Source organism: Culex quinquefasciatus, chromosome 3 (genome assembly GCF_015732765.1).
Source record: "Culex quinquefasciatus strain JHB chromosome 3, VPISU_Cqui_1.0_pri_paternal, whole genome shotgun sequence".
Lineage (NCBI taxonomy): Eukaryota > Metazoa > Arthropoda > Insecta > Diptera > Culicidae > Culex > Culex quinquefasciatus.
Genome location: NC_051863.1, coordinates 106,526,307 through 106,554,074, shown reverse-complemented (window position 1 = coordinate 106,554,074; position 27,768 = coordinate 106,526,307). Strand labels below are relative to the sequence as shown.

The 27,768-nt window shown below is 38.9% G+C and overlaps 2 protein-coding genes and 1 long non-coding RNA gene across 11 annotated transcripts in view; 2 read left to right on the top strand and 1 right to left on the bottom strand.

Moving 5' to 3' along the window:
- Positions 1-814: 814 nt before the first annotated feature.
- On the top strand, positions 815-1,600 carry LOC119768811. The gene is made up of 3 exons (XR_005278234.1): positions 815-1,144; positions 1,197-1,356; positions 1,414-1,600. It is a non-coding gene; the product is annotated as an uncharacterized LOC119768811 (long non-coding RNA).
- Positions 1,601-2,453: 853 nt separating this feature from the next.
- Positions 2,454-3,995, bottom strand: LOC6030835 (LETM1 domain-containing protein 1). The gene is made up of 3 exons (XM_001841637.2): positions 3,720-3,995; positions 3,269-3,649; positions 2,454-3,210 (listed from the first exon to the last, which is right to left on the bottom strand). The coding sequence occupies exons 1-3, from the start codon at positions 3,836-3,838 to the stop codon at positions 2,592-2,594; spliced, it is 1,119 nt and encodes a 372-aa protein (XP_001841689.1). The 5' UTR covers positions 3,839-3,995; the 3' UTR covers positions 2,454-2,591.
- Positions 3,996-9,475: 5,480 nt separating this feature from the next.
- The window catches only part of LOC6030825, a 42,032-nt gene continuing 23,739 nt past the window's right edge, over positions 9,476-27,768 (top strand). The window contains exons 1-2 of one of the 9 annotated variants that reach the window (XM_038260076.1): positions 9,476-9,726; positions 14,169-14,805. In XM_038260076.1, the coding sequence (XP_038116004.1) occupies positions 14,599-14,805 (207 nt within the window). In that variant the 5' untranslated portion in view covers positions 9,476-9,726; positions 14,169-14,598. Of the gene's footprint in view, positions 9,839-10,249; positions 10,944-14,119; positions 14,806-27,768 lie in introns of those variants that run through there. The other 8 variants (XM_038260072.1, XM_038260070.1, XM_038260075.1 and 5 more) reach the window with 8 other exon arrangements.

Below are 27,768 nucleotides of genomic sequence, written 5' to 3'. Positions count from 1 at the left end.
AGACTTCTCCACCTACACCTGGATGTGACCTTTCACTTTCCAATGGAAATCCCCCATTCCCAGGTGGTGTAACAGCGACTTCCCCGGACTTGCGTGCTGCCGCTCCAGCTTCCTTTGGTTGCTCTACTTCTGGGCGAGTTGGTATGCCATCCGGTTGTAATCGCACGTCATTCCACTAACCTCTTATACCGTCTTCGCCTAGCTTCTCAAACAGTTCCGAATCTACCTTCAGCCGTTCTTCCATAGTCGGGCACCAGCATCCTGTCAACACATCGTGACATCACTCCAGACTTTTGCGAAGCTGTGCCAGAATCACTTGGACCTGCAACCGCCTGTCCAGCGCCCACGCCTACAGGTAACTTCTTGGCCATTAATCTACTGACAATTAATACTGCCGTTTACAGGTTCGTCACCATCTCCTGAACCATCGCCAGCCCATCTACCGATGTCAGGCATACGTGCTATTCAGGAACTCCGTCTCGTCACTTCCGATCCGTACGAGCCTCTTCTCACTCCCGCTTCAGCCATTATCGGTGATACTCCGCCTCCCGCTTCTCGTAACAACATGTTCAGTGTTTGCACCTGGAACGTTTCCGGATGTTCCGGCGAGGCTTTTTGTCGCGTAACCACATACAAGTAGCTTGTCTGCAGGAGACCCGAATGGCCACCTGCACTGCTCGGACTGCCGACTATGACTGGTTCAATTTTAACTCCCTAGTTGACGCGGCACTTCTGTTGTCGTTCGTCGTTCTCAACTGCATGGCTATTTTTTTCGAAGAGTTTCTGCCAATATTTGTTATGTTCGATTGCGAATATTTGATGATGATCTTACTATCTTCACTATCTACGCTCGCTCTTCTTCGGGTTGCGCTAACTCGGAAATAAGCGACTTGATGAACTGTATCGGACGATTCACTCCACGCCAAAAATCCAATGTGATAATTCTTGGAGATATGAACGCTCACGTTGGTTACCGGGATCTGCTTGATGCTGATAAGCGTTATGTTGGACGATATTTGTACCAGCCTTGGAGTAACAGCAACGGGGAGATCTACTCCATTTCTTGGATTATCGCTTGTGCAGCTCATTCGGTCCCAACGAGAGTGTGTTGCACACCTGGAGTCCGGGTAGCAGTTGCTCACAGGTTGTTTATTACTTTTTAACAATGCCCTCCCAACTCCTAGTTTTTGTTTCAGATCGATCATATTGTGATGCCGATCATTCCGCGCTTCGGAAATCCGCAGTGCCGCTGCATTTAGCCAGTTTCAGGTTTCTCTGATCATCGACTTTTGTTGTTGAGAGTTAAACGTCGTTATGTTCGTGTGCCCGTTCCTCCTGCTGTTTTGGCTTCTGAATGTAATTATTATGTTCCAATTACTTAAACCCATTTTAATCCCTTTTTCTTTTTTCTAGCAAATTTATGCCAGAGGTGCACTCGCTAAATCAACGTGAACCTGCTCAAAACTAGCGACGAGGTTAAGAAACGCTACCACCAATTGCTGTCTGTCAAACTGCAAGCACTCAATCAGCCTCGAGATAGTTTGTCTGTCGCAAATCTGCTAGACCATGTCGTCCGTTGCTTTAAGAAGACGCTAGGGAGAGTACCAACTGAAAATGTTAAACCAAAAACTAAGAGATATGTCTCTTTAAGCAATCAATCTTCATCGTGTGCACACTCATTCCACAACATCGAACTCCATTGCCCTGCGCCGCCTGCCCTGGAACGATACCTTCCGTCTCCCATATAAGCGAATGATTAAGTCGTCAATTGACGTTAAGATATTCTTTAGTCACCCCTTCGAGCGAAGAAATTGTAATGCATTACAATAACTTGAAGTTCACATCCGTGTTAGGGAAGCGCTTTTTCGATGGCCAATTTTGTGCATTCTAGATACTTGACCTTTCCGTCGGTGTTTGCTTATAATTACTTCCAAAGTCTCCAATATCTCTCTGCGTTTTGTTAACTTTTACGTTATATTTTCGAGATTATTGAAATAGTAGTTTATGCAACAAGTTGCAAAAAGAAGATTTTTTCAGCACGTGTCGTACATTTATCCAACGAGGTTCACCGAGTTGGATAAATACGACAAGTGCTGAAAAAATCAAGGTTTGCAACGAGTTCCATACAACATTTTTTGCATTTCTGAAAAACACCCATTGAGTGAAATTATAAGTCGAACTCGAAGTCGAATGTTCATGTATTTTGTCAATAAATCGTTTAAATCAAAAAAATGTTGAAAAGTATTACTTCTCAAAACTAGTGCTGAAAAGTTCAACTTTTCAGCATCCATTTCAGTGCTGACAAGTAGAACTTTTCAGCATTTGTTTTGAAATGTGTTTCTATTCGATTCTGTTTTTTTAAGTAGATAAAAAAAGAAGGCTGTTTCGTCACGCGAGAATGACAGGAAAAGTAGGAAGTTTCAAGACGGAATTGCAAAAAGAAACAATCGATGTTTATGCGTCAAACTAAAAAACGCATCAGCCTAGAATATCCGAAACAACTTTTATTTCAAAATAAAACGTTAACATATCGTTTGGAAATATCACCAAAAGCCGCTTGATATAGTCTGGAGTACGCAAAATAAAAAGGTTCACCCCTTTAGAATCCAATTGTTGGGGTGATTGTAGGAAAGCAGGATCGGCAGATGGAGAAAGAGACTGATGTTGTCTTGGTTGATGATTAAGGACACTTCCACCCACTCGTTCAACCACGCGATCATACTTTCGGCGCTCAAATTGGTCGCGTTCAGCCCGCGAAGGAAGCAAGCGTGCTTCAGGGACTCGATTGGCATGTTGTGAACGCCACCCTCGCGCTTGATGGCCAAATCCATGTGATGCACGACGTACGCCCGCTCCGACAGACGATACCGGCGCATAAGACCCGGCCGTAGGTCGTGCAACCGGCAGAGATATTTTAGATGTACGGATGAAAGATGTCGGAGGCCGAAGGGAGCTCTGGTGAACAGGTCCTTGACGTCGAGGATTTCGGCCGAGGTCGGGTGCAGGCCGCTGCCCAGCAGACCGAGAATGTAGCTGCACTTATCAAACTGCGGATCTTTCGTCTTCCGCATCGAGTCCAGTTTTGCCTGCATGCAGCGAAATACGCGCCGATTGTATTGCAGCCTTTGCTTGAGTTCCTGCTGGGCGAAATCTCCCTTTTGCTGGATCGACCAAAAGTGGGACGTCAGAAATGTTCGAGGATACATGTAACTAGAAGCGGAGGAAGAATTAATCGAATCCATTTGTCGAAAGGCTCAATACAACTTACGCCAGTGGAAACACCACATAATTGGCAAACGGAAGCGCCGAAACAAGCAGCACCGGCGCCACCTTCTTCATGTCTCGCGGCATTTGGTAGTAAAGTTCGATCTCCTTCCGCGTCAAACAGCGCAGATCGTTGTCGTGGGAGTAGACAATCTTTGTTATTTTGACTAGCTTTTTCATATCGTTGAAGAATTCCTTCACCCCGACCAGAAACACCCGGTACACGTGCATGGCCGAGGGAAACTGCTTCTCCAACACCTTATCATAGTTCTTAACATAGTCAAAGAACCGGGAAAACACGTATCCCTGTACGTTCCGCTTAACATTCTCCCGGCTGTACTTGACCGCAAGTTTCTCCTTCGCATTCGGCTGCTGTTTGTCGCCGCTGCATCGATAATTAGAAAGTCAACAAATCAGCTGATCGGGTTCGGGATTCAAGGGAGGAGGACACTTACCCGCCGCCGTCGCCGTCACCCTTCGGAACCTGCCCGTGGCAAAACCGGCTGCACACGAGTGCCGGCGCCTGTCTCAGGTTCTGCTGCCGGCAGATGGTCCGCAGCATGGTTAGGGACATTTTCGGGGAACCGGTTGAAACAAAAACTTTGCGTTCGAATTACATCATTTTCACACGGCCACTGTCTGTCGTCGCGCGCGGGTTAATAACAAATCGAGCAGGCCGAGACGAGACGACTATCGAACGATCGGAAAATGTTTTGGTCTGTTTGACGTTTCTTGGATTGATTTTTTTTCTTTTCGAATAATCTGTACGTGTACGCTAAAACGTCTGTTGAATTTTCGTTTTAAAGTCTGTACAGTTACATCGGAGTCTGCGCTGATTTAATTTGGATTTAATGTAAAAAACGTTACTTAATCCACCTTTATGTGGATGATGCCTTCCACTAATTTAAAGGGTGCTATCCAAAATAGACACAAAAGGGCGGTGTTTTTCAGTGTTTTATCAATTTGACTCATTATTCATACCACTAGATTGGGTAGTCAGATCTTCACATTGCAGGGCACTTATGTGCTTACAACTCATGATAGGGTAGTCAAATCTTCAATCCAATCCGTGCTTTATTCTGAGTCGATATGTATACGTGAAGGTGGGTCTACGAGGCCTATTTAAGAAGTTCAGCCTATTTAAGAAGTTCATTTTTCAAATCAGGAAGAAATCTAGTTTTGTCGCGAAAACTTAACACGCAGCCTTAGGTGTAGGACAAACTTCAAATGCGCTTTTCTCAGCTTACTGTTTTTTCATATGGGACATTTATGCGAACATGGGTAGTATCGAGCTGTCAAAACGCAACATGGAGTTGAGTTAAACTTTCTATGCAGTTGCTGTGAAGCTAACCAAGGCTTTTCAAAAAGTTTAACTCCATGTACTCTCACTTTTAATATCTCGATAAGTTTTTTTGAATAGGCTCTATAAACATATGAAACACAATAGCTTATAGGACCTTTCCAAAAAACTCTAAAAATGTTTATAAAACAAAAAAAAACTCTGGATTTTCAAATTGTATGCCTTCCTGAGTAAAAAATCAAGACATCAAAAAATAAGTCTCACAAATACAGTTATGTTTGTTCATGTTATGTCAGTTCCCAAAACAGTGAAAAAGTGTTCATAAAATTAGGAACCAAACCAGTTCAAATTCCGTAGTTGTTGATTCATCAATTTCTGGTAGCTTTAAAACTTCTTGGCCATTCGTTGCAAAATTTTACAGTACGGTTATAAAAACGTATCGTTATTCAACGTACCATGAATGGTTCACAATTCCATTAACGCTTGTTTACGATTTTGGAACCGTAATCTGGGGTGAATCGGGACTACAGTCCAATCCATATCCATCCCTAGGCGTACTACGTGAATATTAGGCGCGTATGATATTTACGCTGATATTTGAAACGACGTTACGCGCGTATGATATGCCATTTGCGATATACTCGAAGTGACTAACCCCTAGCGCTAAAAAAAGTTTTTTTTCCCATGACCCATGAAGAGTATCGGGGCCGCATTTATAAAGCGAAAAATAATATTTTTCCGACTGACTAAAAAGCGTCGGAGAAGCGATTAAAAATCAAAATTTTAATTCATATTTTTTTCAATAACTTGAACTTTTTCACTCCAAATGAGAACCCCTAGTTCTATCCACGACCGTGAGGAGATGCCAGCTACCAACTAAATCCACAATAATTAAAATCAGACAAAAAATTGGAATGCCTTGCTATTGCTCAAATAATAAATTGCGGTTGTTCAACAATTATTGAATGGAAATACGTTTGCATCAATGAAAAATTCAACTCAAAAGATATTTGCGAAATTTCGTTACAAATGAAGATATTATAATAAATCTTTATTTTCAGCTAGTTGCAGAAGTGACTTTTTTAGAAATGTCACTGTTTGATTACTTTGCTAGTCATGTCGTTATCAGAGTCGAGTATTCATAATTATTATGATATTTTTATGATATTCAAGGTTAAAAAAATCCCAGCAACACGATAAGTACATACCGCCACCGACGCCATTTAGCCCAACCGAAAAAAAAATCCATGGTTGAAATAGATACCCGCACCGTATTCACCCCGCTACTCAACATAACGAGACACTTCAAAGTTTCTCAACCAATAAATGTTGAAAAGACAATTAAAAGTTTTCTCTCTGTTCCTACTACAAACTCTACCGTATACACTACACACTTGTTGTTCACAAACTTTTCTAATTAGTACTGCTTAATTTTCTTAACCTGGTTAGTTCGAGGTCGAGTGGTGTGATATTTATACTTCCTTCTCCCGAAGATATGTGGTGTGTACATCATACGCCACATGCAATCGATTAACCACGGTTCTGGTTTTGGCTCGTAAATTGAATCATTAAACGCCAATAAATTCTGCATTTTTGTATCATAAACTACACACAAAGCTCGTGGACCCTCACCTGGTGGGGGCTCGAGCAACAGCGATTCAAGTTCAAAGCTGCTAGTCCTGCTGTTGATACGCTGTGAAGAGAGAGAGTCTTACCTCTAATTGTACAAATACATGTACTCTGTGGTAGTAAACAGGTATCTTTCAAGCTCATCCTTTCAAGTTTTTCCTCTTCTGTTAGTTCTCTCGCTCACATTCTCAGTCGGTGGGAAAGCGATTTTCGCTCTCTCGCTGAGCCAGTGCAGGGCTGTGATGTGGGGGGATTTTGCGCCCTCGAAATATTGCTGTTCGGCCAAATTTGATCTTTTAGGGGGTTTGTGTCTCTCGATCCATCATTTTTTCAAGGCTATACATACATTTCGTTACAACTAAACTTTTGCAAAATCTCGTAGAAACAGTTAAGAAAATTGCGAATAATATTTTATTGCATTTTCAGATCATACATCATTTGCATCACTTTGCAATATTTTTTGCTGCAATATTGTGAAAATTATTCCACGTCAAACTAGTAGGAACCAAACCAAAAGCGCTCCTATTTGGCTAAAATTTAGCATGCGAGGTCCTGAGCCAAAATAATTCCACCAGTTTTTTTTACGATGAGGGTGGTCCAAAAAACCCGATTTAATATCACCAGAGGTGAAATAGAATTTGACCTAAAGCTTCGAATATTTTCGGGCTAAACCTCGAATACCATTATTTTTTTTTAAATTTCAGAGATACATTATGGGTCGCAAAGTATTAAAATTTAATTAAGAAAAACATATTGGATTGATATTATTAGAAAAATATTAAGGGTATTCAGTCTTTAATGTAAGTCTATGATTAACTTATAAAAATATGTATCGCTATTGCACTTTGTCGATCTATTATGAGAAGCCAAAAAGAACACTTTCACGCGCAGCGTAAAACGCGCAAGCGTAAATGTGCTGGCGTTTATGCTTCGATTTGACGACTCTAGAAATACATTTTGGAAAAGCTTCAAATTTTGGGCCCAAGCAGTTAATTGCGCATGTTTTCAAATGGCTTTTTGTTTGAAACTGAATTCTTTTAATTTGATAGTGTTTTCTGTAAAATAGTCCAAAAAATACCTCTGAAAATGGCTTTGACAACATTTATTGGTCGAAAATTGTGAATCGAAAAATAAAATGTTCGTCTCCGACCCCACGGCTACAAATCTGAAATATAAAACATGTGGGTTTTATGAGCGGTTTTCCAATGATGGAAGATTTTTAAGAGCGGATACAGACATCGCTCAAGTATTTCAGAAAAAGAGCTCTCAAAAATCAGACTTTGAGTTCCGGGTTTCGGGCCAAAATTCAATCGAAAGAGCGCATTTAAACCTTCAATTTAGTAATGGAATGTAATGGATTTTTTTTCTGGGACAACTCCTCGCCGCGCACGAATTTTTTAAGATTTCTGAGAAAAGTGTTTTTCCAAAAGCAAACCTTAAACCTTTCTTTTGTAAGAAAGGCAATACGTTTTTATTGGCATATTATAGGCAAATTTAGTTGCAGATTCTTGCGACCAAAGAACTCAAAACTGAATATATTTTTTCACACATTCCGGCGTTGCAAAGTTAAACTTTTTTTCGAAATATATTTCGTATGATGGCAAAACCATTCGGACTGATTCGGATTAGAAATTGAATTTTGTACAAGAACAGACTATTGACTCAAGTTTAGGGTATGACAAACATTTGTCAAAGTTTATCCAGCGGTGATTGATGATTTGACCCATAATTTGATAACTTATGTATATTCAAATGTACGAGCTATCAGCCAAAAACATGTCGCTAAAGAATGTGTCATATGATTTTCGAAAAAAATGGTCGGGTTTTAGCATACACTCAAACCCCGATGGTTTGACACCAACTGTTGTCAAACGAACGGGGTCACTTTTTAGTTTGACACCACTTTCACACGAAGTTCACACACACTACCAAACGTTTGTTTTGATAGTGTGCGTGAGCGCCGTGTAAAAAGTGACAGTTCGTCACTTTTTAGTTTGACTTTGACCAACCAACGGGGTACAAACTAAAAAAGTGTCAAACGAAAAAGTGACCAACCACCGGGGGTTGAGTGTACACTATCAATCGGACTAAAAGTACCATGCTCCTCCATCGAATTGTGTTCCCAGTACATTTAGCTGGAGAAACATGGTGGCCTCATCTGGGTGATTTGGGACACATGGGGCGAAAACAGCAGTTTTAGCAATGTTGCAGTCTAATATTTTGCTTTTTTGAACTGGTTTCGGTTAGACCTGATTCAGAGCAACAGAATGTGTTCATTCATTCCAAAATTTGAAGCTTTTAAGTGCTCTAAAATATGCTGTCCGTCAGTAGTCTTGTCGTAAACTAGAACCAGATCTGCTAATGAATTAGTACACTTCGACCAAATAAACACTGACGCTGTATGGATCTGAGTCTAGAATAAATGCACAGTTGTGTGTTATTAATAAGTCCAAAATGTTCAATTACTCGTATAAGTCCAATTATTTATTTGCGGATAACTACCTAACTTGAATTGAATACAAGATTTAAAGTAACCTATCCGAAAGCTACTTTTATCTCGAATTCCCGAAAATTTATCGAATAGCCAAAATTCTAGTACGTTTCTTTTAAAACCTGTCTGCCATGGCTTCATTAAAAAAAAATAGATAAACAATTCTTATTTTACAAGCCGTGAATTGAAAAAGAAGCGACCATTTGATAGTCAGAATTCCAGTAGATCCTTGATTCGTAACAATGGTCAATACAATCATAATCCAACAACCGTTAGTATTATTTAAAAACTACAAGTTTCAGGAATTGCATGAGGGGAAACGAAAGGCTTCACCATATTGTCACCACAAGTCGAGTTTTAGAAACAATTTTAAGGAAAATACAGTAAACTACGAAGTTCTGTATTTGCTGTGATAAATAGGTCGCTAGCAAGCAATCTACCAAGTTTAGAAATTGATTTGAATTGAACTGAGTTGTTTAATACCTGGCGTCCCATTTCACCATTATTAAAAATGAGCTCAAATCGAAAAATGGACTTTATTGGTTTCTTCGGACAATTTTACCTTATAAATAATTAAAATTAGTTTCTTTGTTACAAGTTTCAAGTGTGATTGAAACAAAATGATTAAATATATCTGAAATTTGTGTCGAACACAGCGAGGAGCGACGTCTCTGACGAAATTTTCCCATCTGCTCTTTGCGTTCTCTCCTTCTCTCTTTTACTCGCAACTCAAGAAAACGCAGTCCTCGGCGAATTTTCCCAGCTCGCACGCGCTTTTTCCTCGCGAGCACCAGCAGCACACCAGTTCACACCGAGACGCCGCGCATTTGAGACGCTTTTCCAGGGAGCAGAAACGAAAATCACGGGCGCGGGCGTTTACCTGCCCCTTTCCTCATTCTTGGCTGGGTGGATTTGTTGCTGCTTCTGGTCCAGCCAAGCAACCACCCACCCACCCGCTAGTCCTTTCATCTTGTTTTTGGTTGGGTTGGTTGGTTGAAGTCGCTGCTACCTTGCCCATCGGTCTGGCCCACCGTCAGTGTCAGTGAGTGAGTTTTCAGAGGCAGAGCAAAGCTACAAGGATTAAGCAGTAGTGGGGGAGTGTTTAGTGGAAGCTGCGGCAGAATCCGGAACCGGAGCTGGATGCCCTTGTACTTGTAATCTGGTTCAATTTCAGTGAGCCCAAAGTGGGACTCGCGGTTAGGGAAAGTGATACTTCTTGGATGCTGCTGCACACCAAAAGATCAATCTCGCAAACCTCCCTCACCCTCTCTCTCTCTGGTGTCGCGACCCCATTCGTAGAGGGTGTGTGTATGTGTGTGTGTGTGTGCTTCGCCAAATATATGTTTATTTACACCGATGATACAGACACACACACACATAGTGACTACCCCCATCTCGTTCAGGAAGTGTGCTCCACCAAGAATGGGACATCAAGTGACGCTGAAAAGCTACACGATACACGAGGAGCAGCCAGGACTACACACGAGACAGGGCTAATTTAGCCATTTAGCTGCCGTGTGCAGGAAGAGAGGATGGGTTCCAGTGTAGGCATAAACACAATACTGATTCACCCTGGGAACTAACTAAACTCCCTCGTAAACTTGGTGTGTTGGTACATGGTGCAGGTGAAAGAAGGAAGACGTGTGTGCAGGCAGGCAGCACAGGAAGAACCTTGAAGCGAATAGTACTTGTCTTCTAAGCTTTTGCTTAGTTTTTCTCTCACCATTTTACTGGCGAAAGCATGCAGTGAAGCGGCACTAACGACCCCAGCAGGAGGAGCACAGCGAGAGGATCCGTTCGCGATGGGGGGCTGTGAAACTGGGATTCGCTTTTTAATGTTTCTTACTAAAATCTTTAGAAAATTACTGTTAAATTGCAAAATTACACAAACTTTTGCGAAGCGAGGTCATTTGAAATATAAGTAGTGAGAATACTACTCAAGCGTCTAGCGTCAAATGTTCAACCAAAATTACTATTCCCAACACCGCAGTTTTGGGTGTAGTTGGTGGAAACTGCTTTCTCCTACTGAGTTTGATGGCGCGTGGTGGTGTCCAGAGCATGCAAGCATTCATTGTTTGCTCCGCAAACATATCATTATCATAATTCTCGAAAAGAAAATAAGACTGCTTAGAAGCTTTAGGCAGAAATTTAAGGACCGGCTTGATGCATGTACCGAATGGTTTAGGATAAAAAGTATTAAGTTTTGAATCAGTAATAAAGCAAGATGTATTAATTTCTTTAATTTATCCGGCTATTTAGGTAGGTACTATTTTATGATTTGTGAATATCAAAAATACTTTTTCTTTTGAGTTTTAATGATATCCCGAAATTCAGATATTTTCAGACTAATTTTCAATTAATAAAACATTTTGAGTTGCTTAAAGCACAGCAACATTTTGCTTGAAGCTTAATACATTGTTATACAGCAATTCCATATAAAAATCAAATCAAAATTTAAAAATGGGACAAAGTTGGCCTTAAAAGTTTTTGGCAAATTTTGCCTTTAGATTTTCTTCTCCAATAGTTTACATTTTTGAAACCAACGTTGTAAAGCTTTAATTATTTGTTTGTTCAAAAAAAATGGTCAATTTTGAACTGTCAAAGTGGGACCAATATACTGTTCGCCAAAAGTAAAGAGTATTATTATCGATCATTAAAAATTGTTGCAAGAATGAAAAATTTGTGGAGAAATGTGTGTTAAAGGACCTGGAGTTGAAATCTGTATCAAATCTTAATAAAGCTGAAGGCGAGATCTTTTTTATTATAATTATGAATAAAAGTTGTTTATGGAGTCGATGCGGTTGCATCCGTCCAGATGCTGACTTTATTGTTTGATTCCGTTTGAAGACCTACTGGTTTAGTAAAAATCTTCTCTGTTAGTTAGATCAGCTTCGCTAGAATTAGCGATGTTTTTCCGCTGGATCAGAAAAAGCTGCAAGACAAAGACAAAACCAGCCAGGGAATTTATCTGCGATATCGCACAATGACACTCTCGTCGTAGTTCTTCGTCACCCGTAAAAAAGGAAAACCTCTTCTAACCGATCGAAACTTGAAAACACACACAATTTGTCAGCAAAAAATTTCAAAAAGTAGACAGTATAAACACATACTACTGATTATTAAACAACTCATTTACCAGTATGAAAAAAAGTCTTGTGCTTGAACAGCCACCTATTTGTAGATATAAACAAAGTGGGATCATTCGAAAATCACGTTACGCATTCTCTCTATTCATAACCCAGGAGAGGACTATTCAGAAAAAATAGTAAACGGAAAAGTCTTTCCAACTGCCAAATTTTTTGCCGCCAAGTTATATTTTTTGAAAAAAGGTGTTTTTTTTGAAAAATGGAAATTTAATCGAAAAAGAAATAATTCAGTTTTTACTGTGAATTTAAATTTACAAATAAAAAGTACTCTACAGATGTTTTTATGTTTTTTTTTAAGTTGAGAAAATTTCCATTGGCATTGAAGATTGACCAATGAAAATAAAAGAAAAAGAAACAATAGACACATTGTCCAACGACAAAATCGACACATTTTGGATGATAGTTCGAACATTTGATATATTTATTCGGTTTGTTATTGGTCCAGTTGCCAATTTCTCCTGGATTAACAATGGCAAATGATTATCTTGATTTAAATATGAATTATTAATTTGTAAGAAACATAAAAACAATTATTTAAAAAAAAAAACTAGTTTAATCCACCTATGTGGTTGGAGCCTTCTTCACTCATTACCAACAATGGCTGTACACAACATTCACCTTTCTGTTAGACCCGGAATAAAAAAAAGTACAAAAATATCACTTAAGTGGCCATACCTTGAGACAGGGTTGCCAGATCTTCAATGTTTTGGACTCGTTGGAAAGGTCTTTTGATAATCTAACCAATCGGATGGTTGAATCAATCAAGAGTTTTTGTTTTTAAAAAGGTACTTGAGTTCATTTTTAAAATATTGTTTTCGAAAGGATCAGAAAATTTCACAATGGTTCATATTTTTACATTGAAAATAGGTCCGTTTCAAAATTATTATATATTAATAAAAGATGTATATTATAGTTATTTTTATATTGTGAAAAAAAACTTGACTCAAACATCGGCAGTTTTTAAATATCTCTACACAATTTCTTTATGAATAGTCCACATAAATACATATTTTTTATGGACATCTGCCAACATTGTATGGGTAAACCAATTAAATCCAGGAAACCTAATCAAATTATAATGAATCAAGAATCGAAGGAATAAAAGTTAATGACTTGGGAAAATATTTTGGGAAGAGTCTCAACGTAAAATGAGTGCAGTTTAGCTGATTTTTTTTTTGATTTTGGGATTGCAATAAGTCGACTTCGTCGCTTCGTCGGGTTCTATCTCTCCTACTAACACTTAGTCCAAAACCTCCCTAAAAAAATCTATACCACTAAGGTGACGCAGGGATCCTTGCGCACTTTAGATAGGTGTTTACTAACATTCCTTACGTTTCCCAAAGTTTAGCTTGGACCCGGCAAGGATCCACTTATACCCTGGGTAGTATTACACACTCATCAAAAGATGAAGACATGGTTTCTCCCGTGTTGGATTATTATTCCGGATGAGGGCCTAATACAACCGCATCAAGCGTTGTGGAGCCATCCGTCGATAGGGCGTCCTAAAATGCTGATGCTAATGCTAATTTTGGGGTTGCAATAAGTATAACATCTTAAAACATATTCTGTCAACTCGGGCAAATCGTGACTGTTTTTGGCATCGAGACAGTTGTTTTAAAATCTTATCTTTAACATAACTCAGCAACGCTTTGACACCAATTTTGAGTTTAAATAGAATCCATATTTAATTTTTTTATGCTCAAGCAACACACAGAAACTCTTACTAAGTATTAATAATAGTAGTTTAACACCAGTTGACATATCAGCAGGAAAGTTGTAAATTTATTCTAAATAACACTTTGAGACGAAGGAAGAGCGTTCGGAAGAGCGCAAAAAGAAGAAGAGTTGTGGGTAGAAATTTTGGGTTGAATAGATGTTCTTGCTCAAAATAACGCCTTTTTTATTCGCCTTCAGCGACCAAGTTGGGAAGAAAGATTCTGTTGTTACAACGGTTCTACTCAGTCGAAGCACTAAATGTTGCCACAACCAAAATTCATGTGCATCTCGTTGAACACCACGCGTCTCCATTATTGCAAGAAACCTCTTTTGCGTGCTGTGGTTGTAATGGTTATACTTTTAACATCTTTTCAAGTTTTTAACAGTTGTTCAATCAACACTTCAATAAACAATATATCCAAACGAAACCATAGGATATTGCAGCATGAAATATATATTTTCCAAATGCATGTTTGATCTCCAGCATACTCAATCAAGCTGAAATGATGTAGTTCCGACGTTTCTACGACAGTTTTTTTTGTGCTTTCCCCAAATTTACCTCTTTCCGAATAGCACAGCAAAAAAATAAAATAAAAATAAAATAAATCGCCTCGATTAACAGCACACCGCCAATATTCAGAGAGGTATAAATAAGCAATGTAAACACGGCTGGAAGCTCATAAATTGAACTGCGCCAGTGCCAGATCGTGCCGAGAGAGCAACAAAAAAGAAAAGAAGCGAAAATGCATTCGAAATCGGCGTCGATATTGATGTTGCCCGTGCCAGATGCTGCCGTTGATGCTGGTCCAGGTCGGTTCGTGCCACGGGAAAAGTGATGCCAAACGAAACCACGGGTGGAAGATTCTAGTCGAAGGTGCTAGCCGTTGTAGTGGGTAGTGTGTGTGTGGAGAAGAACGACCCTGAACCAGTTTGGGGACGGGGAAGGAAAAAACCGGAAGTTGGCATCGGACCAAGTGTGCGTGGGCGGAACGGACCGACGAATTGGGCAAGTGCTTTTAGTGAAATTTGGCTGCCGAATTGCTCACCGTTGAATGCCAGAATTAGCGATGGCCGTGCACATTCTGGACGTGGATCACTTTGCGATCAGTGCGATCGTGACGGTTTCGATGCAAATCATATTCTTCCTGATCGCGGCGATCTTCCAGCTGGACAAACTGACGGATTTCGCCGGTGGAGTAAACTTTATTATCATTGCCTTGCTGACCTTCTTCCTGGGTCAGATTGATAGAACACTAAAGGTGAGTTTCAGTCTATTATATCTGTTTTATTTGCATATTCTATCGTCGTAAATAAAGTGAAAGCATCAAATTTTGGCATTGAATGTGAAATTGTCTTGTCACAAAAAAAAACTATATCAAAACGTTTAAATAAGGATGTTAAAACTAAGTATCAATATTGACAATTTTCGGGCATTGATCTGTTGTACGAATTGAGCTCAAATATATGCACTCAGATTCAACAACTAAAAACTACTACTCTACTACAATTTTCTCCTAGGATTAATGAAAATGGAACGGTTTGATCTGCTTACCATTCAAGATAGGTGGCTAGATACAGTTCATTGAATCTATTTCGCTGTTCAAGCATTACTTGTGTGAAATTACTACTCTAAGCTGAGATCTGGATCACCTTTCAACAGCTGATTAATTCAAACTTAGGGACATAATTTTCGGGTTCTCAAAGAATCGAGTACATCTACTTCAAAGTGTGTGAATATTGTAATAGGTTAGATACATCAAAGCATCGTATAAAGTTATGTAGCAGTAGTAGATTAGTTTGGAATAGCGCAAAATCAACTGTAACTAGAAAACTAGACTTAGACATTGTAGACCCTGAGGAGTTGCAAGGAAAAACATTTAAAAATAAAAAAGAAAAAATAGGTTTGTGGCTAGTAGTTGAAGCAATAGCAGATTTTGAATGTTAGGATGAAACGATGTAACAACAAGAAATTTTATGACAGAGTTTTTGGAAAATGGATTTGTTATATTTGAAGATCATCAATAAATAAACAGCCTTAAAACCAAAAAAAAGGTTACCTTACAGGAAAAATACAGGAGAAAAATAAACACAATCTATTGATTTGGTTTAACATCTTGTGCTCCTACAGAAAAACAAAAAATATCCAGTACAGTCCAGACTCGATAATTCGAAGCCTCATTTGGATTCTATTTCGATTATCCGAAGTTCGATTTTCCGATGGTTTGTATGAGGCTTCGGACAATCGAATCATGAAAAAATCAAGGGAGGGGGAATATGAGAAAACAAAAAAGTGTCCACGTGGTTTATCGATGGCTGATTTTGATAGCTGATTATTCACCTGCCAAACACATTTTATAGAAGGCCCTAAAGAAATTGTGGGTCAAAACCAAATGTCTCACAAGTTATATAATTTTTTGCAACAATCATTGACTTCCAGGTTGACATTCATTGCTTAATTATGAATTTTATAATAGGAAAGAAGAGGAAAGTCGACTCTCTGGCAGTAAATCTTCTCGAGATCAATATGGGGATGGAGCAACTGTCAATTAATTTTTGAAAATTGAATTTTGTGAAGAAACAATTTTGTTGAACAACGCAGAGTGCTAGGAACTGATCCCAAAAAGAGGTTATTTTTAAAGCATATTTTGAAATTTTTCCGAAAAAAGAAAACTCCAAAAAACATTCTGTATCTTTTCGGGATCAATTTCTAGCACTTTGTGACGTTCTACAAAGTTGATCCCCAGAACCTATAAGAAATCTCTTAGACGAGAACATTTTATCCTTTTGTCTTTTTCATGTATCCACGAATCACGCTATTAGGGAAACTAATGCTGTAAAATAGCTTTTTGCAATTCCGCCGTGAAACTATTTACTTTTCCTGTCATTCTTGAACGACGAAATAGCCTACTTTTCTGTACCAAAAATAACAGAATCGAATAGCAATACTTTTCAAAATAAATGCTGAAAAGTTCTTCTTTTCAGCACTCAAATGGGTGCTGAAAAGTTGAACTTTTCAGCACTTGTTTCGAAAAGTAACACTTTTCAACATTTTTTTGATTTTAACGATTTATTGACAAAATACATGAAAATTTGACATAAAATTTGTTTTTCGGAATTGCAAAAAATGTTGTATGAAACTTGATTTTTTCAGCACTCTTCGTATTCATCCAACTCGGTGAACCTCGTTGGATAAATGTACGACTCGTGCTGAAAAAATCCTCTTTTTGCAACTTGTTGCATAAACTAGGTACTATTTTGGTCATTCGAAAAGAAATAGCCAAATAAAAAAAATCATGTAATCGCCCAATTTCGTGGAAAATTAATCGGTTTAAATTTATACACATTTGTTAAAGTTCTGGCTCAGGTAATCAAAGATTAGTATCGGTATCTAATCACTGCACTAACCAAAACGGCCCACATTTAGATGAAACAGAAAGAAATTTAAAAAAAGTAAACTTAAAAAAGTCACGTGGTCACTTTAGGACTCTTATTTACTCTTACGCTTTAGGAAACTTTCAAGATAGTATAAAGTAAATTTTTCCTATGACCTATGAAGGGTATCGGGCGGATTTAGTAGCTATTTCTTAACTTAATGTTAACATTCCATAGGTCGCCTTCCCTTAGGTATCGTGATAAGGTCCAGCTTGTGATGATACACTACCTTCCCTTCGATAAGCAATCGAATGCAGAAAGGAAAAGATCATAGTCTACTCTAATGGATATTAGTTTGTCTTCTATTTAATAGACACATTTTCGGTTTGTTTGGCTTATTATCCGGATATCCGTGGTTTTAGTATTGTTATAAATTTTCCACACAAAAGCTCTCAAAATAGGGTCAGCTAACTAATACTAACCGCACTCAAGCTCCACTCTATTTTGTGGTACCAAAAGATAATAAACTTATGGTCGCCCAGTTTTTTTTCCTTTCTCCCTTTCTGACTTTATAATGAAATTTGCTTCCTATTTGCACACCACAGGCAAAAAAAAGAATGGTTCTCCATTGTTGGTGAGGAATTCATTTATTAGTCTAAAGCTCTTCTAGCCCGAAAGATATTACTCTTCTCGGCGTGGAAGTGATATTTGTGTGAATCTTCACGCGGCAACAAAAACGTTCGCTTTTGTTTTGCACTTTTTTTTTAGCCCACGCGCACTTTCGTCGTCCATTTCCCGTCCCATCCATCCATTCTTTCTTTCTTTTTTGGTCGACGGAAGTCACAGTCACAGGCGAGAGGGAAAACGATGGTGGTTTTCCCCAGGGCTCGTGGAAGCTTTTTTGTTGTTTTCTCGTTTAGATTTGAAATTTTAATTCTTCTCGCAGCAGCTGCCTTCCAGTCTGGGAACAAATCTGCCACTCTGCTGACACTGAAGGGGGAAGAGACTGAGTGCCTTTACTTCGAGAAGCTTAGAGCAGCCAGCAGCCGGCAGATAGAGATGGATTTAATATTTATTCAGAAGGGGATGCATCAATTTTCATACATAGCAAAGTCATGAGGAAAGGCAGCCTTAGGGCAATGAAAGAAAGCAAGGCAGGGAGAAAAAAAAAGCTCGCAAAAGTTGAACGAATGTGCATTCTGCGCCACGAGACAGACTAGACTGGACGGACGGTGAACGCCGAGAAGAACATGGAGAGGGGTTGTGTGGGGCATCCCTCAAGTCGAGTGCGGTTTTCTCTTGATGGGTTACCTCCCCCAGCATTCCGTAGTATTAGATGAGTTTTTTTGCATTTGATGATGACGAACAGTATAAAAAATCAAAGAAATAAATGATATTGAAGGGTCCGTCGAGAGCGGGAGTTATCAAATTATAGAACAAAAAATCAAACAATCTATTTGAAGGGACTGACAAATTTATTGACAGCTGGAGCAATATTGATATCGAGAAGATCGACAGCCAGAGAGTCCACTGTATTTCTCAAAGGAAAGGTTGAGCAATTCTATTATTTTTGTTGTTGTATTTTTTGATTTGGCTCAAGCTTTGTGGGGGCATTCCCCATCGCCAAAGAAGCCATTTCGTGTCATTGGTTTACCCATACAAATTTCCATACAATCATTGTTTTTAAAAAATCTTTTTATATGTTTCAGGGGACAAAACCCCCATCTCCAAAGCCATTCAAAAGTATGGACCAAAATTTTGCCGACGAGTTATAATTTGAAAGTACATTACATTTTGTTTGATTACAGTTTTCAATATACAGCCATTCAAAATTAAATTTTATCCGAAAAATTCCGGTTTTTTGATTTTAATAAAATAGTGTCCATGAATGTCCATTACTGAAAATATTTTTTTTTCATGTTCAGAAAATTTCCTACAATTTTGTCTAAGAAACAATGATGATTGGACCACTACAACTGGTTGCTAAGATATTCCTACCGATTTCTAGAACAACGTACTGGTTTACTGATTTTTGCAGATTCAAAGCACCCAGTACGAAATCTATGACATTTCCCCGAAATCCACGTTCCCGAAAAGACATTTCCCCGAATGCCACATCCCCGAAAAGACACATATACCCGAAAATCTTTTCCCCGAATAATCCCTTTTCCTGAAAGACCGCATCCCCGAGTGGCGATTTCCGCTAAAAACCATTTTCCGAATGGCCACTTCCTCTAATTTGCCATATCCCTGAAAATCATTTTCCAAAAAGACCATATCGAATGACCACTTCCCCGAACCCGGTCAGGCGGGTATACCCGTTGCCCAGAAGCGCGCGCGGTTCGGCTTGGTCCCAAATCGCCGAATCCCACTTTCCCTAAACCCATATCCCCGAAAATTCCACATCCCCGAATGTGCCATTTCCCCGAAAGTGTCACTTCAAATGTGAAAAAAAGTTAACTGTTTAAGCGGAACGCTGCTTTTTAGATTTGTCAATAAGAAATATGTAGGGTATTTGTCCCTATTTTGGGCCTAGTACCTATTTTGGGTCTACCAAACTTAATTCAACGAAATTGAGCATTTCACCAAATCTGGCAGGAATCTGCCACTTGATAATGATACGTGCAATCATTATCTTCATTTTGGTGGACAAAAATAATTTACTTTTTCCGTCTAAATTAGAAATTAAGCAATAAAAATAGCACTCTTCACTTTTTTCTTGGCAAATCGCTATTTGCCCATTAGGGCGAAAATTTTCACAACATTTGTTTACCGCTTGTTGACACTCAGCACCCGACTTTCATCGCTCAGCACACGAATGAGAGCCGTCCCCCGAATCTCCAAGCACCGGCAATATGTTTTTTTTTTGGTGGGGTACACAATCCCTTTGAAAAAACTATCATCAAACTGCCACCAAATCAATAAAATAACTGATTAATAACTTCTTTCATTTTGGAGAGAATGGCTCTATATTCGGTCCATTTGACACTTCTACAAATTGTGACAGTGTGTGTGCACTTTTCACAAGTTACAGTGTTTCTTGCATATTACGGGCTTGTTGTTTGGCTACGCAATAAATGTGTTATTATGTTTAAAACTCGTAAAGAATGATATAAATCATGTCCAAGCTAATTATGCACATAATGCAAGTGAAATCAATCGTTCTAATTGTGGTTGATTTGTGGTTAAATACACCACAATGATTGAGCATGTTAGTCGACCGGATTTGTGCGGCTGTACTGTACGAGCTGGGGCTGAACCGTACGTCAAAAAAGTTCGCCACGTGCTTCGAGATTTCAACCAATCCGAAGGTAAACCGAAAATATGTACAAAAAAGGTCGTATGCTAGAAGCAATTTCCCCAAAATAGGGACAAAAAATGTTTCAGTTTCTCGGGCTTATACAGAAATATAAAGTATTTTCGTCAAAAATGTGATTTAGTAAGAGCATTAGCTTTAAAAAAAACCAACTTATTCATGTAACAAAAGCAAGGCTGCCTATAGCAGCCTTTGAGAATAGGGGAGTTTGGGGTGATATGGACAGTGGGGGTAAAATGGACACCCCTTTAAAAATCATGTTTTCTTCGGATATAAAGTGAAAACGGCAATTTAAGTGATAAGGCTAGTACTAGTAATGGCCTAGGAGTATGTACAAACCAAAAAAGTTGGAATAGGTTAAGTAGTTTTGGTATAATATTTAAAAGTTTTCTAAGGGTGGTTGGCACTGCCTTAAATTCTAATATTTGAAGGTTTGGAAATAAGGTTTTGCAGGAGTTGTATGGCAAAAAAGTGGACCTTTTTGTGTTTAAAGGGGATGCTTGGACGATGCCTGAGATATGTACGTATAAAAATTTTGCATACTATCCATTTTTATCATCAAAAATCGCAATTTATGATAGAATATGCTATGGGGGTAATTTGGACATGGCTTGTGGGGTAATTTGGACATACCTGAAAGTGTACCTGTCAGGCAACAAAAATGTAACTTTCATGGTTGGATGAGTTTTTATAGGGATTTAGATAAATTTAGAGGGATTTAATATGTCAAAACAATCAAAAATGAATGTGAGCAATTAGAACTTTCACAAAACCCCTATTTTTTAATTTGGGTAAATAAACAATCAGTCCCAATACTGAACAACATTTTTTAATTTAGATAAATTTATTCCAATATTCGAATTGATGAAAATCTGATTACTGTACATTTGGCGTTCAACAAGACTCTAATGTTGATTGCTTTTAATTAATTTCTTGGACATTTCTAATTTCTATGCTGGTTTACAATAATATTTAAATTTGAAGGGCTACAGAATGTAAAATTAAAAAAATATGATATTTTCTGGCTAACAAATTCTATATAAAGATTGATTTATATAAACATAAACGATACCTTAATCACTAAAAACAAGTATGTTCAAATCATTTCAGTATTAATGATTAAATTATGTATACTACACTAAACTATTTGTTATCTTCCTATTGAATTATGGTTCTATCACAAAATCATTATTTAAACCTTTGATGAAATATTGTGAGCAATACTTCAAAATATAAAGCAATTACTAAACCAGGTTGAAGGATAAAAAACATGCTCAAAAAATCTAATGTTAAACTTATTCTTCAACATGTGTCCAAAATACCCCACAAAAGGTGTTCATATTACCCCACAAGGTATGTCCAAATTACCCCACAAGGCATGTCCAAATTACCCCATAGGGGTGTTCATATTACCCCCACACAAAAATGTGGGGGTAATTTGGACACCTTTTAACATTTGCGATAAAAATGGGGTTTTCATCAAAATTTATCGAAATGAATGACATTTTTCCATCAAATATGGTCTCTATTATACTCTGGTGTCATCCACATTCCTTTAAAATATCCATACAGCCCGTAACAGAGCAATTTCCTTAGGGTGTCCAAATTACCCCACACTCCCCTACATCAAATAAAAAGTGCGCTCGGCTTAGTAGGCCCAAAATAGGCACAAATACCCTATTTGCTCATGATGTTCACCCTCTCTACATAATTATTTTTGGAAATGAAGTCAGAGTTGAAGTTTTTGTTGTATTCGTTGGAGTCAGTTCTTTTTGAAGAGTTGGATAGCAGTTAGAGTCACTAAATCTCAGAAACCGGAGTCAGAGTCTTTATAACTCCAAAAACTCCAAATATTCTAAATTCGATTTAAGCTGGAATAAACTGAATTTTTGATCGTTCAATTGTGGACATGATACTTCATTGATCGCCACTTTCCCGAACCCGGTTATCCAGAACCGCGCGCGCATATTAGGGAAAAATGTTTTTTTTGGGGAAATCGCCATTCGGGGAGGTCTTTCAGAGAAATGGATTCTTCGGTGAAATGGTTTTCGGGTATATGACATTTCGGGGAAGTGTCATGTCGGGAAAGTGGGTTACGGGGAAATTTCGTAGATTCACGTTGGGCAACCCTGCATTTACATTAAAATCTGAATCGAATCAAAATCGAAAACAAAAGTTTAAATTATTTTCCTGCCCACTTCAAACATTTTCACTGTGCACATGCGTGTGACCTTCCGTTGAAGTAAACAACAGTGGAAATAAAGCAAGAGGAAAATCTCCTCGGCCGTGTCGCATTCGCCCGCAGTTATCTGTCGCATGAGCCCCATCCCTCCTGCTGGGGGGTGGTCTCGTAATAAGATTTTTGTCATGTTGTGACTGTGTCTTCTTTCTTGACACCCATCAAACGGAGGGTTTCAGAGCAAAAGGGTAGAGGGGCGAGGGTGGCCTAATAAAGTGGGTGTTTCCATAAACGCAGCCCAAAACGAAAAGAGAGAGAGGTCGACGAAGACGATGACGACGGTGACGACGTCAGAGTAAAATTACATTTCTGTAGCGTGTAGCATAAATTAAAGATTGACAGCGCCATTGACCCAGTTTTCATCTCGATTCGACCGTCATCATGATGTCCCCGGAATCGGTCGTCCCGCCCGAGTCGAACCTGCTCCGTAGACGTGGAGGCTTTTTCCTCAACAATAATCATAAAGTGCTTCATTTTTGGAACGAGTGAAGATGGGAACAAAGGTCGAATGGAATGGAGAGCACTTAAAATGCGATGGCGTAGTCACGTAAAAGGTTACCATCAGACAGTTTTGCTTCCGATCACAAATTCAATTTAGTGAGTGGGTGTGCGTGTGAGTGTGTGTTTGCTGGTTCTATACAAGTTGGGATCTAAATTTGATCGATTTTGACTTATTTTTTCTGTAACATGAAGAAAGTTTAACCAGAACGAATAGAAGGCACGTGTGTCTGTCAGCGTGAAAATGTTGCTAAAAATGTTTTTTTTAGCTTTGTATGGTTTATGCTCTACTTTAAAGCTGAGGAATAAAGAAGAGAGCGAAATATTCTTTATCCAAACCATTTTGTCTTTTCCTCTGAGAAATATAAGCCTGCTCGGAAATAACATTCTAAGGACTCAGAAAGAAACACTGAACAAATTATTGACTTCGCTCGAATACAATTCTACATCGAGTTAAAATCGAGTCAAAACGTGAGGCATTGGAAGCTGCACAAAATGGTGTCTCAAACACAATATAGCCAAAATAACAAGTATGAGCAAAGATTTTATTGAAATTTTCACCAACATCATAGTAGGCTTAGAGTAGAGTAGCTATGTGTCCCGATTTGCCCCACTTCCTGTTGACGACAACCATAACATTGCCTTGTTCGTGGACTCGCTCTTAAAAATCTAAGTTTTGCAACTTTGTCGCAAAAGCCATCTGTCGTTCCACCGTAAACTGCAAACGGAGACCCAATTAAAATCAAAGAAGCAAAATAGCTTATTGATTTTGAAAAATTATTTTTAGCCCATCAAACCGGACGTTTCCCATGTGCTCACGGCAGTAGAGATGCCAGAGCAAGAGTCATTTTTTTCGCGTGATTGCTTCTCGACGATGTCGTACATGGTCGGCTAGAGGCTTTTCAGTAACAATGTAACGAGCCTTGTAGGACACGTGTTTGCGTTTGCCCTTCCGGCAACGTGGTCACGTATTCCGTGGTACGCCGCGCCACGCGTCAGATCGTTGCTGGCTCAAGTGCCGAGGGAGGATTAAAAAGCGAAAGGTCACCCGATAGGTACTTGAGCGACGAGCCTTTTTATTTCACTCTGGTAAGGAGAGGCCCAATGAAAAGTGTGAAACAATAAAGCGAAATTGAACACGGTCGGTCGGTCATTTGATGATGTGCTACATCAGCAGCAGCAGGACGACCGACAGTGATAGAGTGGCAGATTATAATCTGTTGCGCCACGGAAAGAAAGTGAACGTGTGTGTGTGTGTCGTGAAAATCAGTACCGACAGCAAGTGTCCGATTGCGTCAATCTTCGTCAGCACAGATGACGGTGCTGGATGAAAGTTATGGTTTTGTATTTTACATTATTTGTTACAATAGCCGAACGCTAAACGGATAAATTAACAAGATTTCAAAAATATCATTACCAATTCTATGACTCCATATTAAAACAAAGTTTGTGCAACAAGGTGCAAAAATAATATTTCTTTAGCACGAGTTGTACATTTAACCAACGAGGCTCTGCCAAGCAATATGGGTGTATGAGTTCACAATTTTCAACAACAAGTCAACTTATGATGTCCAATATCATTTTTTTGGTTTTGCCTTTCTTACTAAAGAATGGTATAGGTTTTACTTTATGGCTGGACATCATTTTCATCTTCGTAAATAAGACGATTCAGTATGAATTTTAGTCGGAAAAATTTATTTATTTTTTTATTTATTTATTTAATCTGGTAGCGTAAGGTTTGCACCTTTTCAATTGCTACCTCCGGTATCATCTGTGTTTGCTGACTAAAAATCGCTAAAAAATCACACTGCATCGATTTTCAACGCTCTATCGATTAATCTTGACAGAACTCGTCTATCTCCAACCCTCGAATTTTGAGAAAATAAATTCCGTGTAGATCGAGTGATGCTCCCCTGAATCCGATTTTGATTCTTCTGAATGCAAATGAAAGCCAGTGTGCTGAACCTGGGCGAGTTGCCGCTCAAATTTCAAAATATCCATCTGTTTTCAGATGTGATAAGACTTTCCAACGAATTATACAGTTTCCAAATAAAATTTGGTCATTTTTTTTCATTTTCTTATCTTTTATTTGTCTCAAAAATTGCATTTTTCGAGTTTTTTTTCTTTCTACATTCATAATACATGAGTGAGCATCTGAAATAAATTTGACATCTATCGGCAAATTTTAGAACGATTTACTTTTTGCCTTTTTACCAAAGAAAGGTATGGGATTTACTTTATGGCTGGACATCATTTTCATCTTCGTAAATAAGATTCAGCATGAATTTTAATCGGAAAAATCGCTAAATAATTACACTGCATCGATTTTCGACGCTTCGTCGCCAAGTCGACAAGTTGTCAAGTTGTGCTTCGAATACTGGTGCTAAAATGCTGGCGCATATATTTTGTGGCTCGAGATATACTCGTTTGTACTAGCTTGTCTACCGATGTTTCCTACAACATGTAAGATATCGTAGCTTTTCGGTTTCTTTTGCACTGTCCGTTTTTGCATAACTGTCCAATGTTTATGCAAAAACTTTTGTGACATAGAACATTCATCCGGCTACAATCAATTGGTTTCCCGTGCGCTTCTAAAATCGCCTAAAAGTAGGCTTAATTTTTTCGTGATTTTGTAAGTTTATTAAACAAGTTTCGTTGAATTCCATTGCGTTTTCAATTTCAATTGAAAAACACATCATTTATAATACCTTGCTTTCATCATAAGATTTTTTGTATCATATCACTTTCTTTTGTGCTGACGTTATAAATAAACAAAGTCGATGTTATGAATAGAAAGAAGTTATATTCTTTAGTAAGAAAGGCTCTATCTCACCCCAGGTGGGATTAAATCGGGTTTTATGAATTATTTTGCAAGGAAGCGTCCATAACCAAAGCCCGTGGCTCATTGATGACTACTCTACCCTTCTTTATGCTTAAAATGGTGAACTTTGACACCCATATTGCTTGAACATTTTTTTTAATAGAATAACTGCGTAGTTGGCCATATTCCTGGTTTGATCGGGGTATAGCTTTTAATCTTATTTGATTTAATCTAACAAAAGTGGGTACACTGGTGTACAAGAGGGGTAATGCTATAAAATTTGAATAAAATGTTTGCTCTGGTTAACTTGATGAATAACATCAGGGTAATTCTCTACCAACTCACACGGAATCGGGAAAAGTTGCCCCGATCCCTCTTCGATTTGCGTAAAACTTTGTCCTAAGGGGTAACTTTTGTCCCTGATCTGAGGTCCGTTTTTTGATATCTCGTGACGTAGGGGCGGTACCCCTTCCATTTTTGAACATGCGAACATATTTTTCAATAATTTGCAGTCTGAAATGGTGATGAGATGGTGTCAGAGAGACTTAAATAAAGAATTCCGAAAAAACGTATTTTTCATTACAAAAAGTTTAATCTATAAACATAAGGGGTTTGCTTACAAACATTACCAGTTATCGCGATTTTACGAAAAAAAGTTTTGCAAAAGTTGAAATGACATGTTCCAATTCTTTCACAGTTAAGTAACGGAAAATGGCAGAGCTTTCAAAAACATTTTAGTGTTTTTTTCGATAAAAAATACTTTTTTTCGAATTCCCTTGAAAGTCCCTTTGACACCAAATTTCTATCTCATCACAGTTTTATGCTGCAAATAATTGAAAAACACGTCTTTTTTCGCATGTTCAAAAATTGAACGCCCCTCCGTTACGAGATATCAAAAAACGGACCTCGGATTCGTGATCAGGGACAAAATTGACCCCTAAAGACAAAATTTCACGCAAATCGAAGAGGGGTCGGTGTAACTGCTGTGTGGGTTGGCGGAGAATTACCCATCAATAAAACCGAATTGAAATGAATTTATTGGATTGGACTACATATGTTCTGAGAAAACGCGTTTTACTAAGTTACTTCACAAAATCTGCTTCAAATCAATTTCACAATATAAGTTGTTCTGGGTTTTACAACGGTGGGCCAAACTGTTGTAAGCATATTATTATTAAAACAGTTAACTAAGAGGATTCTGAAATATTTGAAAATATTTCTGTCCTGATGGAGTCGTTTACTCCCAACTTACAAATACGATAATTGAACTGCTGAAAATTTTCATGGAACTGCCATCTAAGAAAAAAAAACACGCCCTATATATCAACTCTATAACAACTTGAGGTTGCTGAGCTGTGCTTCCAGTAGGGTAGAACTAAACACGGGTTGGGACTCTACAATTACACTCAGGATCGGCATGACGCTCGAGATTTCCTAAGCCAAGAAAACACTGTGTTGCCTAATGGAAACTACAGTTTATTTCCAGTTTCAGTCGACAAGTTTATTCAGGGATCCCTTCCTCTCCTCTAGCACTCGTTTCCCGTCCCACGTCCTTACATACTATCTCCTACCTCACTCGTCCTTCTTCTTTCTTCCTTTACACTTCCGGTGCACCGTTGACTCGTTCGGGGCCCCGGATTGCCGCTCTGCTGTAGTCGCTGCTCCTTCCTGCTGACGTAGACGCTCCTCCTGCAGTTCGCCAATGGGGGTGGCCTCTTGTCAGTCGGATGGACCCTCCGACGCTTTGGCTGCAGCCTTCGAGGACCCTCGCCTGCCGTCCGCGCCCTTCCTGTGCTTGGTAACGGGCAACAGGCTTCGACGGTGTCCAAGGACTCCGTCGGTACAGTCCGGGTTTCGGGTCGCGGAGTTGACGGTCACGGCCAGGCGCACGAACAGTGTCAAACGGGGACGGTTCGTAGTTCGTAGGGTGGTTCACCGGTCCGGAAATAGCACGGCCAGGGTGAAACCCACAAGTG

Bases quoted from the DNA above. Each gene is read 5' to 3' on its own strand.
- LOC6030835 (XM_001841637.2), bottom strand. From the start codon at position 3,838: ATGTCCCTAACCATGCTGCGGACCATCTGCCGGCAGCAGAACCTGAGA. The intron at 3,650-3,719 runs GTAAGTGTCCTC...TTATCGATGCAG, and splicing joins GGTGACGGCGACGGCGGCGG to CGGCGACAAACAGCAGCCGA. The intron at 3,211-3,268 runs GTAAGTTGTATT...CTCCGCTTCTAG, and splicing joins TATGTGGTGTTTCCACTGGC to TTACATGTATCCTCGAACAT.